Below are 12858 nucleotides of genomic sequence, written 5' to 3'. Positions count from 1 at the left end.
TCTTGGACTAGCCCACCATGAACTACTTGAGGGCAGGAACAGTGCTTTATTAATCAAGGAGATAATTAATGTTTTTTAAATAAATGCACACACAAATAAAATATTTATTTCACTTCCACTTACGATTACCATAGCCTAGGCCTGTATCACATAATCCTCAGTAGTGAACACTGATCTAGCTGGTTGCCTTATTTCTATTCTTTACAAAACAAATGCACTCAAACACTACTTCCATTTTTCCCAGTGCAAATATCTGAAACGGTTCTTCATTGGTTGCTGATGATTAATTCTTGGCCTGCGCTTCAGAATTTCTCAGTTTGATTTCTCTGCTCCTCTGGTTACAATCTTTGCTCCAGGTAGTCAGAGCCACTGGATGCCAAACATTTTTTTTGCCTATGAATTTCCCCTTACCTAAAAGGGGTAAGTTCTGTTTATTTTCCAAAAGGTCCTTCGAAGTCTGGCTCTGACTCAAGTTTTTTGAAATCTTTCCAAATTAACCCTATCAGGAGGAACATTTCTTTACTCTGATATTCTTGTTCAGTGCTGATATCCTCAATTTATATTAACTTAAAAATTTTAATATGTTAAATATCTGTTCTAAACTTTCAGTCTGTACCAGCTAAGCTACAAACTCCTTGCTGGCAGCAGCATTACAGCCCAGTTTTCCTACAAAAGAAATTCACAGAGGCCAACCAGCTACTAAAATCAAATGGATCAGGATACAACATTTATTGAATTTATTTATTTATAGACTTTCTACATGTTATTGACGTAGAAGTAGAAAGTATGGGAAATCAAGGGCCAGATTTTATCTGACCCATGTTTTATCAGACCCAGAAGCTAGCAATAAAAGTCCAAAGAATAACAGTTTACAACTTTCCACAGTTTAAAGTAACTTCTTCAGTGAATCTTCTGTCTTCTGCACTTGTTACAGTTTTAATGACTTAGGTGATGAGTACTAGCAGCCAGTCCTAACAGCAGAGCACTTTAGGACATTCAACACACTGTATGGAGGAGGCTCTAAATAAATGACTACTAAACTGAGCTTTAGAATTTATAAATAAATGTCATTATTATTGCTTTCAAGTACACAACATAACCAGGATTAGGCTAAGAAAATACTGTCCTGACATAGATGCAAGGCTAATATTTGTTTTAAAAGGCAAGAATATTTGTAATTAACATTCAAACTGCTTCTATTTCCAGGTTATTTCTAAGGTATTTTAAGGTTATTTTTAAAAGTACCCTCCAACGTTTTACATCAGGCTTGCTTTAAACACTCATCCTGCATTGATATAAATCTGTTTAATCCTTGTTTAAAATGTCACAAGTACAGATCCTAAAAAACACTAACTTGAAGGCTTTGTATTGATTTAAAAAGCATTAAGGTAATAAAATCATGACTATCAGGTGACAGAGACCAAAGTGCTTTTCAGAGCAAGTGCTCATCTCATTTATTCCAAAAAGAATGTTTCTCACCAATAAGGAAGTTGTATTAACAAGTGCAAAAAAAGAGCTACAAACTAACAAAAGCTCATAAACTTGCCCAACTAGACCATCAACCGAGCATGACAGTCAAACCTGTTTACACTTCAAATTGAAAACCTAGGCTTTGAACACATTAACTGAGTAGCCTCGAGTGTGTGTGTTCTGCTAGAAAATGAATACAATGAATGATACAACAGGAGGTATTCCGTTATCATCTAGTAGCACATTCCTCCAGCACTGTACCTTTATCTCTGGGATCAACAAGCAGGTCATCAGCTGAGCAAGGACTCTCCTCGCTACCTTCATTGGAAATGGTGAGGAACGATGTCGGGGACACGGACTGGGAACGGCTGCTGTTGTTGCTTCCCCTGTCTGCCCCACCAGGGGTCTGTGTGTCAATGCTGCGCGTGCTGCTACTTCTCTGTACAAGCGGGGGTGGAGCACGATGGCCATCTGGAATATCTTGTGGCTGTTACAAAATTGTAAAAACATAGGTATATTTATAATTAATTTCAAATCACCAGCAATGAACCCAATGTCAACCTTCCCATATAGTGCCAGAGACTCACAAATCAGAAATCCCTTCCTACTTATTAGGATTTCATGTTGCACGTTAGTGACATCCCTGTCTAATCTGACTCCCACACTGAGAGTCTTCGGTGAAGACTTTGTATTCCCAAGTCCTGGCATACAGCAGGTGGCCAATGCTTGCTGAATAAATGAATTGTACTGAATCACTTATCGTGTGCTAAGGGTTATTTTAAAAATTATAAATGAGGGCCATGAAATCTAGGTGTAACACTAGGTTCCACATTAGAGGAAAAAGGTTATTCATCATGTGAACCAGGGACACTGATGCCACGCCCTGAAAGGATTTTTTCAAGTCAACCCTCCTAAATGGGGGAAGGTTAATCACAGAAGTGCTAATGATGGAGAGAAAATCAAGTACACACACAGAGGAAAGCCTGTGTGGATCACTTAGCAGGGAAACCAATTCCCTGCACATCTTTGATTCATTTACCTTTATTATATCAGGGAATCTGTACCCCATCAAGCAGGATGGAGGAGAGGGTGTGGGGAGCTATGTTTTCTCTAAGCTAAACCAACCTTTTATCTTAAGAGAGAGGATCTTAAGCATCAATACAATACTCAATTCCTCCTTCACTGAAGAATAGAGAGATGGTTAGATAAATAAATATACTCTGTGACATGGTTTTTAAACCGAAACAGTTAATTTTTCTGTTTTACATAGCAACTATTCTCATGTGTACTCTAGTCAGTAGAGAGAACAGGCAGAAGATCATTTCTTTTTTTTTTTTTTATGAGATGGAGTCTCGCTCTGTCGCCTAGGCAGGAGTGCAACAGCACGATCTCAGCTCACTGCAACCTCCACCTCCCAGGTTCAAGCGATTCTCCCTGCCTCCCAAGTAGCTGGGATTACAAGCACGCACCACCATGCCCAGCTAATTTTTGTATTTTTTTAGTAGAGACGGAGTTTCACCATGTTGGCCAGGTGGGTCTTGAACTTCTGACCTCAGGTGATCCGCCCGCCTTGGCCTCCCAAAGTGTTGGGATTACAGGTGTGAGCCACCGTGCCCAGCCAGATCATTTCTAAATGTACTTTATGATGACATGGCCTAGCATGTCAACCAAAACCAAATAGTCACTGACATTCAAAAAAGGAGCAGAGAGAGTCATGCTTAGAAAGTATTCAATGTCATGTAAACTTCTGCTCTCCATAATTAGTAAGCTAAACTTTTGTTAAATGGAGTTACAGCAAATAAGAAGTATATCACCTAATGGTTTCTAAACACAGACAAACAAAAGACAGTTTCTGTTCAGTAATCCAAATTCAAGTCAGATCAGTTGCCTCTGTGACATGCAACAAAATGAAAACTTTTCATTCACTCGCCCAGGTCAAAGATTTTCAAAAGAGATAAATTTTTGCTCTCTCAATGAGAAGGAAGAAACCCAAGTAAATATGGAAACCAAAACTGTGCATTTTTAATAATTAGAAGAGTTCAAGAATGATTTTAAGATACAAGATCACTTACTATAAGTTGCTCTTCCTTTTCCCCAGTCTCTTTAATTATTATTTCAATCTCCTGATTCAATCCTTCCACGCTATTCCGGAACCGGGAGCCTGTTGATTTGGTGATGGGAATTACAGGAATAAGTGCACTCTTTGGAACAGGAGCCTTAAGAAAATGGGATGGAGAAGAGAGGCTTAACATTACCTTTAAATTTTCTAGACTGAAGCGTAATTCCAACAGACACAAGTAACTCAAAAATAAATCAAAGTTTACAGGCCTCACAAAAAGTGTGAGTGACCAAACCTGCTCCTTAGCATGTATGAAATATAATTTAAAACCCAAATCCCACACAATGAAGGTAGGATTTTGAAAATTTACTCACACCTATGAACGACTGCAAAGGGAACAGGGATAAATAAATATAGTAAAAGAATGTCAACCTCAGAAATTCTTTTATGACTATAACAGAGCTCAGATTTCAGAATATAACTTTAAACTCTCCTAGTGCCACAATGATACAGTTTGGATGTCTCACCCAAATCATGGGGGTGGATCTCTCATGAATGGTTTAGCACCGTCCCTCTTAGTACTGTGAGTTCTTATGAAATCTGGTTGTTTAAAGGTGTATAGCGCCTCCCACTTCTCTCTCTTGCTCCTCCTCGGCCATGTGACCTGTGTGCCCCACCTTTGCCTTCCACCATGATTGTAAGTTTCCTAAGGCCTCCCCGGACACCCAGTAAATGCCAGTGTCATGCTTTCTGTACAGCCTGCAGAACTGTTAGTCAATTAAACTTCTTTTCTTTTTTTTTTTTTTTTGAGACGAATCTCACTCTGTCACCCAGGCGCACAGTGATGCGATCTCGGCTCACTACAACCTCCACCTCCTATGTTAAAGCGACTCTCCTGCCTCAGCCTCCTGAGTAGCTGGGACTACAGGCACCCACCACCACACCTGGCTAATTTTTTTGGTATTTTTAGTAGAGACGGGGTTTCACCATATTGGCCAGGCTGGTCTCAAACTCCTGACCTTGTGATCCGCCCATGTCAGCCTCCCAAAGTGCTGGGATTACAGGCGTGAGCCACCACACACGGCCCCTGTTTTCTTTATAAATTACCCAGTCTCAGGTATTTATAGCAACATGAGAACAGATTAATCTATACAATTATTTATATTCTGGAGGGGATTTATTATTGTTTTTGTTTCTTCTTAAAAAAAATAAGATACATGTGCAGAATGTGCAGGTTTGTTACAAAGGTACACATGTGCCATGGTGGTTTGCTGCACCTATTGACCAGTCCTCTAAGATCCCTCTCCTCACCTCCCACCTCAAACAGGCCCTGGTGTGTGTTGTTCCCCTCTCTGTGCCCATGTGTTCTCACTGTTCAACTCCCACTTACGAGTGAGAACATGCGGTGTTCAGTTTTCTGTTCTTGTGTTAGTTTGCTAAGGATGATGGCTTCCAGCTTCATCCATGTCCTTGCAAAGGACATGATCTCATTCCTTTATATGGCTGCATAGTACTCCATGAAGTATATGTACCACATTTTCTTTATCCAGTCTATTATTGATGGCATTTGAGTTGGTTCCATGTCTTTGCTATCATAAACAGTGCTGCAATAAACACGTGTGCATGTGTCTTTATAGTAGAATGATTTATAATCCTTTGCATATATATTCAGTAATGGGACTGCTGGGTCAAATGGTATTTCTGGTTCTAGATCCTTGAGGAATTGCCAATCTGTCTTCCATAATCATTGAACTAATTTACACTCCCACCAACAGTGTAAAAGCATTCCTATTTCTCCAAAGCCTCACCAGCATCTATTGTTTCCTGACTTATTTTAATAATTGCCATTCTGACTGGCACGAGATGGTATCACATTGTGGTTTTCATTTGCATTTCTCTGATCATCAGTGATGTTAAGCTTTTTTTCATATGTTTATTTTTTTTTACATGTTTGTTGGCCGTGTAAATGTCTTCTTTCAAGAAGTGTCTGTTCATATCCTTTGTCCATTTTTTGATGGGGTTGTTTTTTTCTTGTAAATTTGTTTAAGTTCCTTGTAAATTCTGGATATTAAACCTCTGTCAGATGGGTAGACTGCAAAAGTTTTCTCCCATTCTGTAGGCTGCCTGTTCACTCTGATGATAGTTTCTTTTGCTGTGCAGAAGCTCTTTAGTTTAATTAGATCCCATTTGTCAATTTTGGCTTTTGTTGCAATTGCTTTTGGCGTTTTTGTCATGAAGTCTTTGCCCATGCCTGTGTCCTGAATGGTATTGCCTAGGTTTTCTTCTAGGGTTTTTATGCTTTTGGGTTTTACATTGAAGTCTTTAATCCATCTTGAGTTAATTTTTGTATAAGGTATAAGGAAGAGGTCCAGTTTCAGTTTTCTGCATATGGCTAGCCAGTTTTCCTAGCACCATTTACTGAATAGGAGATCCTTTCCTCATTGCTTGTTTTTGTCAGGTTTGTCAAGGATCAGATGGTTGTAGATGTGTGGTGTTATTTCTAAGGTCTCTGTCCTGCTCCATTGGTCTATATGTCTGTTTTGGTACCAGTACCATGCTGTTTTGGTTACTGTAGCCTTATAGTATAGTTTGAAGTCAGGTAGCATGATGCCTCCAGCTTTGTACTTTTTGCTTAGGATTGTCTTGGCTATATACAGGGTCTTCTTTGATTCCATAAGAAATTTAAAATAGTTTTTTTCTAATTCTGTAAAGAATGTCAATGGTAGTTTGATGGGAATAGCATTGAATCTACAAATTACTTTGGGCAGTGTGGCCATTTTCACAATATGATTTATTTATTTAACAGAACCACTTCCAAAATCTATGTAGAGATTTTTAAATGAAAAATGTTTTTATTGTCACAGTATTACTTTTGGAAAGAACTATCTGGTTACATAATTACAAGATATTACTTGTTTCCTGACAAGATACTCAAAATAAAATACGAAACAAGCATTAACAGAGGTATCCGCCAAAGCTAGTAACATCAGTGTGCCAGATGAACATCTTGCAGATTCTTCTGCTGTCTAGCAAAGAAATGTGATTAACCTATCCTCCATTTAGGAAAGTTTCTTTGGAAAACCTCTTTCAGGAAGAGGTGGGCAAGAAGACAAAGGTAACAGGGCCTCTAATCAATGACCATTAGCTTTATTCCCTGATAACCTTGCTGTCTGATACAGAACTTAGTTAGTGTTAAATCTCTGTTTCTCCTTTTATTCCTACTCCCCTTTAGAACTGGAAGGAAAAAAAAAAAAGAAAAAGCATAATAAATACAACAAGAATCCTTGGCAAACAGAAGAAATTTGTGATTTAAAAAGGCCAAGGGGAAGCTCCACGCAGAAGTGCTGAGTGAGCATGTCTCCACTGCTCAGTTAGTGTTGGGTCCTCATATGTAACACAGGACACAGAAACCTACCTCATGGCTTAAAGGATGAAATGACAGGAAACCTGGTATGGTGACTGGTGTCTAAAGCATGAATGCTCAGAAAACAGTAGCTGCAATTTTTATTTTGTATTTTCCCTATTATGCATTTTATTCTTAAAATAATTCTTTATCTTTTCACATTTTTTCAAGTGTCACTTATTTTCTTTCACATATAGTGTCTCCTAATTTTTCTCTTTTTATAAGTCCCTCTGTTCCCACATTCCCCACAGCCTCAAGCTTCTGTATTACTTATTCCCTTTACTTCCAGCTCTTCTTTCTGATCCCTTTTCCAATCTCAGCATCCACTACCAAAGGAAAGAAAAATCTTAAGTTTGGGTGTTCTATAAATGTTTTATAGAGAAAATTTATATAATTTTAAAAAATTCAACTTATATTTTTGAGCCACTCTCCATAGCTCAGATCTTTGGTACACAGATATACAATTTTCAAAACCTTTTTTTTTTTTTTTTTTTTTTTTTGAGATGGAGTCTCGGTCTGTCTCCCAGGCTGGAGTGCAGTGGTGCAATCTCAGCTCACTACAACCACAACCTCCCGGGTTCAAGTGTTTCTTGTGCCTCAGCCTCCCGAGTAGCTGGGATTACAGGCACCCACGACAACACCCAGCTAAATTTTTGTATATTTAGTAGAGATGATGGTGTTTCGCAATGTTGGCCTGGCTGGTCTCAAATTCCTGACCTCAGGTGATCCACCACCTGGGCCTCCCAAAGTGCTGGGATTACAGGTGTGAGCCACTGTGTCCAGCCTCAAAACTATTTTTTTGAGGAAGATCTTAGCCATATCCATAGATCTATTCTCTTAGTCCAGTTCATTTGATGTGAACACTTGTCCTGGTTAGACCCTTTCAGCTTTCGTAAGTGGTGACAACTCTATATACAGTTTAGTGGGTGGCTAAAGCACAATCAATGTCATAAATCAAGTACTGATAAAGACAATAAAACTTTAAGTCACTAACACTCCATAGGTATAAAAACTCAAATTCCTGATGTAACCTATAGTAGTCAGCTGAGCTACAAACTTCAAGTAACAAAGAGTGATCTGTAAAGAATGATGCAATTTTTAGAAGGTGAACTGTAAAATAATTTTGCAAATTTGCAAACGGAAAATTATGGGACTAAAGCTTGATCTATATGTCTTCAAGGGTTTAGCCCTTATACTTTTTGATTTTCCATTTCCTCAAATATAAACATAAATTCTATGTGCAGAGAGAAACCTACACACCTAATTTCTCAACATTTTCTGTTCTACCTACTGGAACAAAAGTTTCATATACGCCAGATATTTCACAAAAGCAGGAAGTGAAAAGAACATTCTTCCTTTGCCCCTTAATGTTTATTCAACCAAAAGCCAATGCATGCATATAAAACAGACACACACACAGATTTATATTTCACCCAGAAAAAAAGACTATTTCCCCAAAATATTAGAAGCAAGCTACACCTGGGGACAGAGGTGGTATTTTTTTCTTTTGGATTATTTTTCTACAATTAACCTGAGGAGAGAAACTATGTCTTATTAATCTCTTTAGTGCCACTGCCAAGCACAGAGCCTAGAACATATAAGACGCTTGTTCAACAAGGCTGGTATATGGATGTGTGTGTCCCCCCAAAATCATATGTTGAAGCCCTAACTGCCAATGTGGCTGTATTTGGACATGGGGCATCTAAGGCAGTAGTTGAGTTTTGTTTTGTTGTTGTTTGAGACAGGGTCTCACCTTGTTGCCCAGGCTGGAGTGCAGTAACATGATCTTGGCTCACTACAACCTCTGCGTCCTGGCCTCAGGTGATCCTCCCACCTCAGCCTCCCAAGTAGCTGGGATTACAGGCACATGCCACCATGCCTGGCTAATTTTTGTACTTTTTTGGTAGAGACAGGGTTTTACCATGTTGCCCAGGCTGGTCTCAAACTCCTGGGCTCAAGCAATCAGACGGCCTCAGCCTCTCAAAGTGCTGAGATTACAAACATGAGCCACTGTGCCCAGTCAGCAGTAAAGTTTAAATTAGGTCATATGGGGGGGGGGGGGGCAGCCCTGGTCCAAGAGGACATCAGAGAGACACCTCCCATTCCCATGCACACAAAGAGCTCATATAAGCACACAGCAAGAAGGGAGCTGTCTGCAACCCAAGGGGAGAACCCTCAACCAAATACCAACCCTGCTGGCACCTTGATCTTGCACTTAAGAGTCTCCAGAACTGGAAGATAAATTTCTGTTGTGTAAAGTCACGTAGTCTATGCGTAATATTTTGTTACGGCTGCCTGAAGAGACTAATACACTCACCTTTAGTTTTTTTTATTTCTACAGTTTTCAACAGACTTAAGAACATACTTAAACATAAGCCAGAGATATAGTGATCCAGAGAATTTGAATATGTCCATAAAAAGTTTGCCCTGAGAAACTATTTTTAACTTCATTGTTTACTCTTTTTTTATTTAAATAATTTTAAAAATATAATTAGAGATAGGGTCTCACTATGTTGCCCAGGCTGGTCTCGAACTCCTGGCCTCAAGTGATCCTCCCAGCCTTGACCTCCCAAAGTGCAGGGATTACAAGCATGAGTCACTGTGCCTGGACTGGCATTGTTTTCTTTATTGCAAAAGTAAAAAAATATTCAGTGAAGAAAGAAAATTAAATAGATGTCAATCACCAGAGATAACAACTATTAATAATTTTATAAAAACTCTTCTATCTAGTCCTTTTTCTTCTGTATACACATAGACTTTTAACCAGAAACAGATCGTACCTAGTGTTCTGAACCCAGGTTTTTGTGTTTTTTTTTTAACATTATACCAGACCTGTAACCTATCTCTATGCTTTAAAACGTTTAACCAAATCATTTTTATAGTTGCATAATATTTCATTTTATGAGTGCATTACTTAAGAAATCAATGCTCTATTGAACAAATAGTTTTCAATTTTTCACTATTACAGAACCATACTGTCATGAACATCCTCTTAGACAATTATTTGCACACATACATAAATACTTCCTTAGAATAAATTCCTGGGGTGAGAAGTTATTTTTCTGGGGGGACACAAAGGATAGTAAAGATTTTTCAGGACTTTGATTCATAATGCCAATCTGAACAGTAAAATATTTTTACTCCTCACATTTTTATCTGCACTCTATGAATATATATATTTCATGAAACTCTCTAAACTGGATTTTTTCTAAACCTTTGCTAAGTTTCATAAACTACCAGTGCTCTCATTCCTTCAGTTTTTATATTGTAGAAAACACAATGAAATACTAATCAGTTATGTATACACATGTATACACAAACACACAACCACATTTTTCTTTATTCATTCAACTATTGATGGACACTTAGGTTGATTCCATACAATGGCTACCGAGAGTGGCTACGATAAACATGTGAGTGCAGGGTATCCCTTTGATATGTTAATTTTTGTCTTTTTGATAATAGCCATTCTAACAGGGGTGAGGTGATATCTCATTATGGATTTGGATTTGATTTGCATTTCCCTGATGACTAGTGAAGATGAACTTTTTTAAATATATATTTGTTGGCCATTTAATCTATGTCTTCTTTTCAGAAATGTCTAGTCAGACATTTAATCTGTCTCTTCTTTTAAGAAATGTCTAGTCAGATTGCCCACTTTTTAATGGGATTCTTTGTTGTTGTTATTGGTTTTTGCTATTGAGTTCCTTGAAGATTCTTGATGTTAGTTCCTTGTTGGATGAACAGTTTGCAAATATTTTCCTCCATTCAACAGGTTTTCTCTTTACTCTGTTGTTTCCTTTGCTGTACAGAAGCTTTTAAATTTAATATAGTCTCATTTGTATATATTTTTTTGTTACCTAGGCTTTTGTAGTCCTAGCCATAAAATCTTTGCCTAGACCAATGTGCTGAAACATTTCCCCTATGTCTTCTTCCGGGAGTTTTGTAGTTTTGGGTCTTACCTTTAAGGCTTTAATCCATTTTAGGTTGATTTTTATATGTGGTAAGAGATAATGGTCTACTTTCATCCTTCTGCATAAATCGGTTTTCCCAGCACTATTTATTGAAAATGTTCTTTCCTCCAGTGTATGTTCTTAGCACTTCTGTCAAAAATCAGCTGGCTGAAATGCATGAATTTATTTCTGGGTTCTTTATTCTGCTCCATAGATCCATGCTGTTTGGATGACTATAGCTTTGTGTAACATATTTTGAAGTCAGGTAGTATGATGCCTCTAGCTTTGTTCTTTTTGCTTTGTATGGCTCTATTTGGGGTCTTTTGTGGTTCCATTCAAATCTTAGGATTGTTTCTTCTATTTCTGTGAAGAATGTCATTGGTATTTTAATATAAACAATTAATATTTTAATTGCAATGAATCTATAGATTGCTTTGGATAGTATGGTCATTTTAACAACATGAATTCTTCCTATGAACACAGGACACCTTTCCATTTGTGTCCTCTTCAATTTCTTTCATTAGTGTTTGCAGTTTTTGTTGTACATATCTTTCACTTCCTTGGTTAAATTTGTTCTCAGGGTTTTTTGTTGTTCTTTTTTAGCTAAACTGAATTGCTTTCTTGGTTTCTTTTTTAGCTGGTTCATTGTTAGTGTATAGAAACACTACTCATTTTTATATATTGACTTTGTATCCAACGACTTTACTAAATTCATTTATCAGTTTTGTGATTTTTTTGTAGAGTCTTTTGGTTCTTATCTTATGTACAGATAAATTGGAATGGGTAGGTTTTTCTATATATAAGATCATGTCGCCTGTAAAGAAAAATTTGACTTCCTGTCTTCCAGTTTGGATGCATTTTCTTTCTTTCTTTTGTCTGGTTGCTCTGGCTAGGACCTCCTGTACTACACTGAATAACTGGTGAAAATGGGCATCCTTGTTGTGTTTCAGTTCTCAGAGGAAAGGCTTTCTGTTTTTTCCCATTCAGTACAATTTAGCTGTGGGTTTCTCATCTATTGCTTTTATTATGTCAAGGTATTTTCCTTCTATGCCTAATTTGTTGAGAGTTTTTACCATGGAGGAATGCTGAATTTTATCACATGGTTTTTCTGTATCTATTACAATGATTGTTGGTTTTTGTCCTTCATTCTGTTGATGTGATATATCACATTTATTGATTTGTCTGTGTTGAACCATCTTTGCATTACTGGAATAAATCCCACTTAATCGTGTTATATTACCTTTTTGATGTGTTGTTAGATCTGGTTTGCCAGTATTTTGCTCAGGATTTTTGCATCTATGTTCAATAGGGATACTGGCCCATAGTGTTTTTGTTTGTTTTTTTGTTTTTTTCCGGTGGTGGTTGTTGTGCCTGTGTCTGGTTTTGGTACAGGGTAATGCTGGCCTCATAAAACGAGTTAAGAGAAACTCCTTCCTCTATAATTGTTTGCAATAGTTTGAGAAGAACTGGTGCTAGTTCTATTTTATTCTGTTAAAATTCAGCAGTAAAACCATTTAGTTCTGGGCCTTTCTTTGTTGGGACAATTTTTATTACTGATTCAATCCCATAACCAGTAACATGGTTTGTTCAGGTTTTCTACTATTTCCTGGTTCAACCTTGGTAGCCTGTATGTGTCAATGAAATTACCCATTTCCTCTAGGTTTTCCAATTTGTTAGTGTATAGTTGTTCACACTTATCTTTAATAATCTTTCTTCTTAAGACACATGAAAAAATGCTCATCATCACTGGCCATCAGAGAAATGCAAATCAAAACCACAATGAGATACCATCTCACACCAGTTAGAATGGCAATCATTAAAAAGTCAGGAAACAACAGGTGCTGGGAGGATGTGGAGAAATAGGAACACTTTTACACTGTTGGTGGGACTGTAAACTAGTTCAACCATTGTGGAAGTCAGTGTGGCGATTCCTCAGGGATCTAGAACTAGAAATACCATTTGACCCAGCCATC

General features: G+C 37.7%; 1 protein-coding gene across 1 annotated transcript in view; it reads right to left on the bottom strand.

Annotated features, from left to right (window-relative positions):
- The window catches only part of FAM117B (family with sequence similarity 117 member B), a 135360-nt gene that overhangs the window by 10135 nt on the left and 112367 nt on the right, over positions 1 to 12858 (bottom strand). The window contains exons 5-6 of the mRNA XM_054479151.2: positions 3543 to 3686; positions 1732 to 1957 (exon numbers count right to left, since the gene is read on the bottom strand). Coding sequence (XP_054335126.1) covers positions 1732 to 1957; positions 3543 to 3686 — 370 coding nt within the window. The remainder of the gene's footprint in view (positions 1 to 1731; positions 1958 to 3542; positions 3687 to 12858) is intronic.

This window comes from Pongo pygmaeus, chromosome 11 (genome assembly GCF_028885625.2).
Source record: "Pongo pygmaeus isolate AG05252 chromosome 11, NHGRI_mPonPyg2-v2.0_pri, whole genome shotgun sequence".
NCBI lineage: Eukaryota > Metazoa > Chordata > Mammalia > Primates > Hominidae > Pongo > Pongo pygmaeus.
Note: the sequence above shows the minus strand (reverse complement) of the source record. Positions and strands in the feature narration are given on the sequence as shown.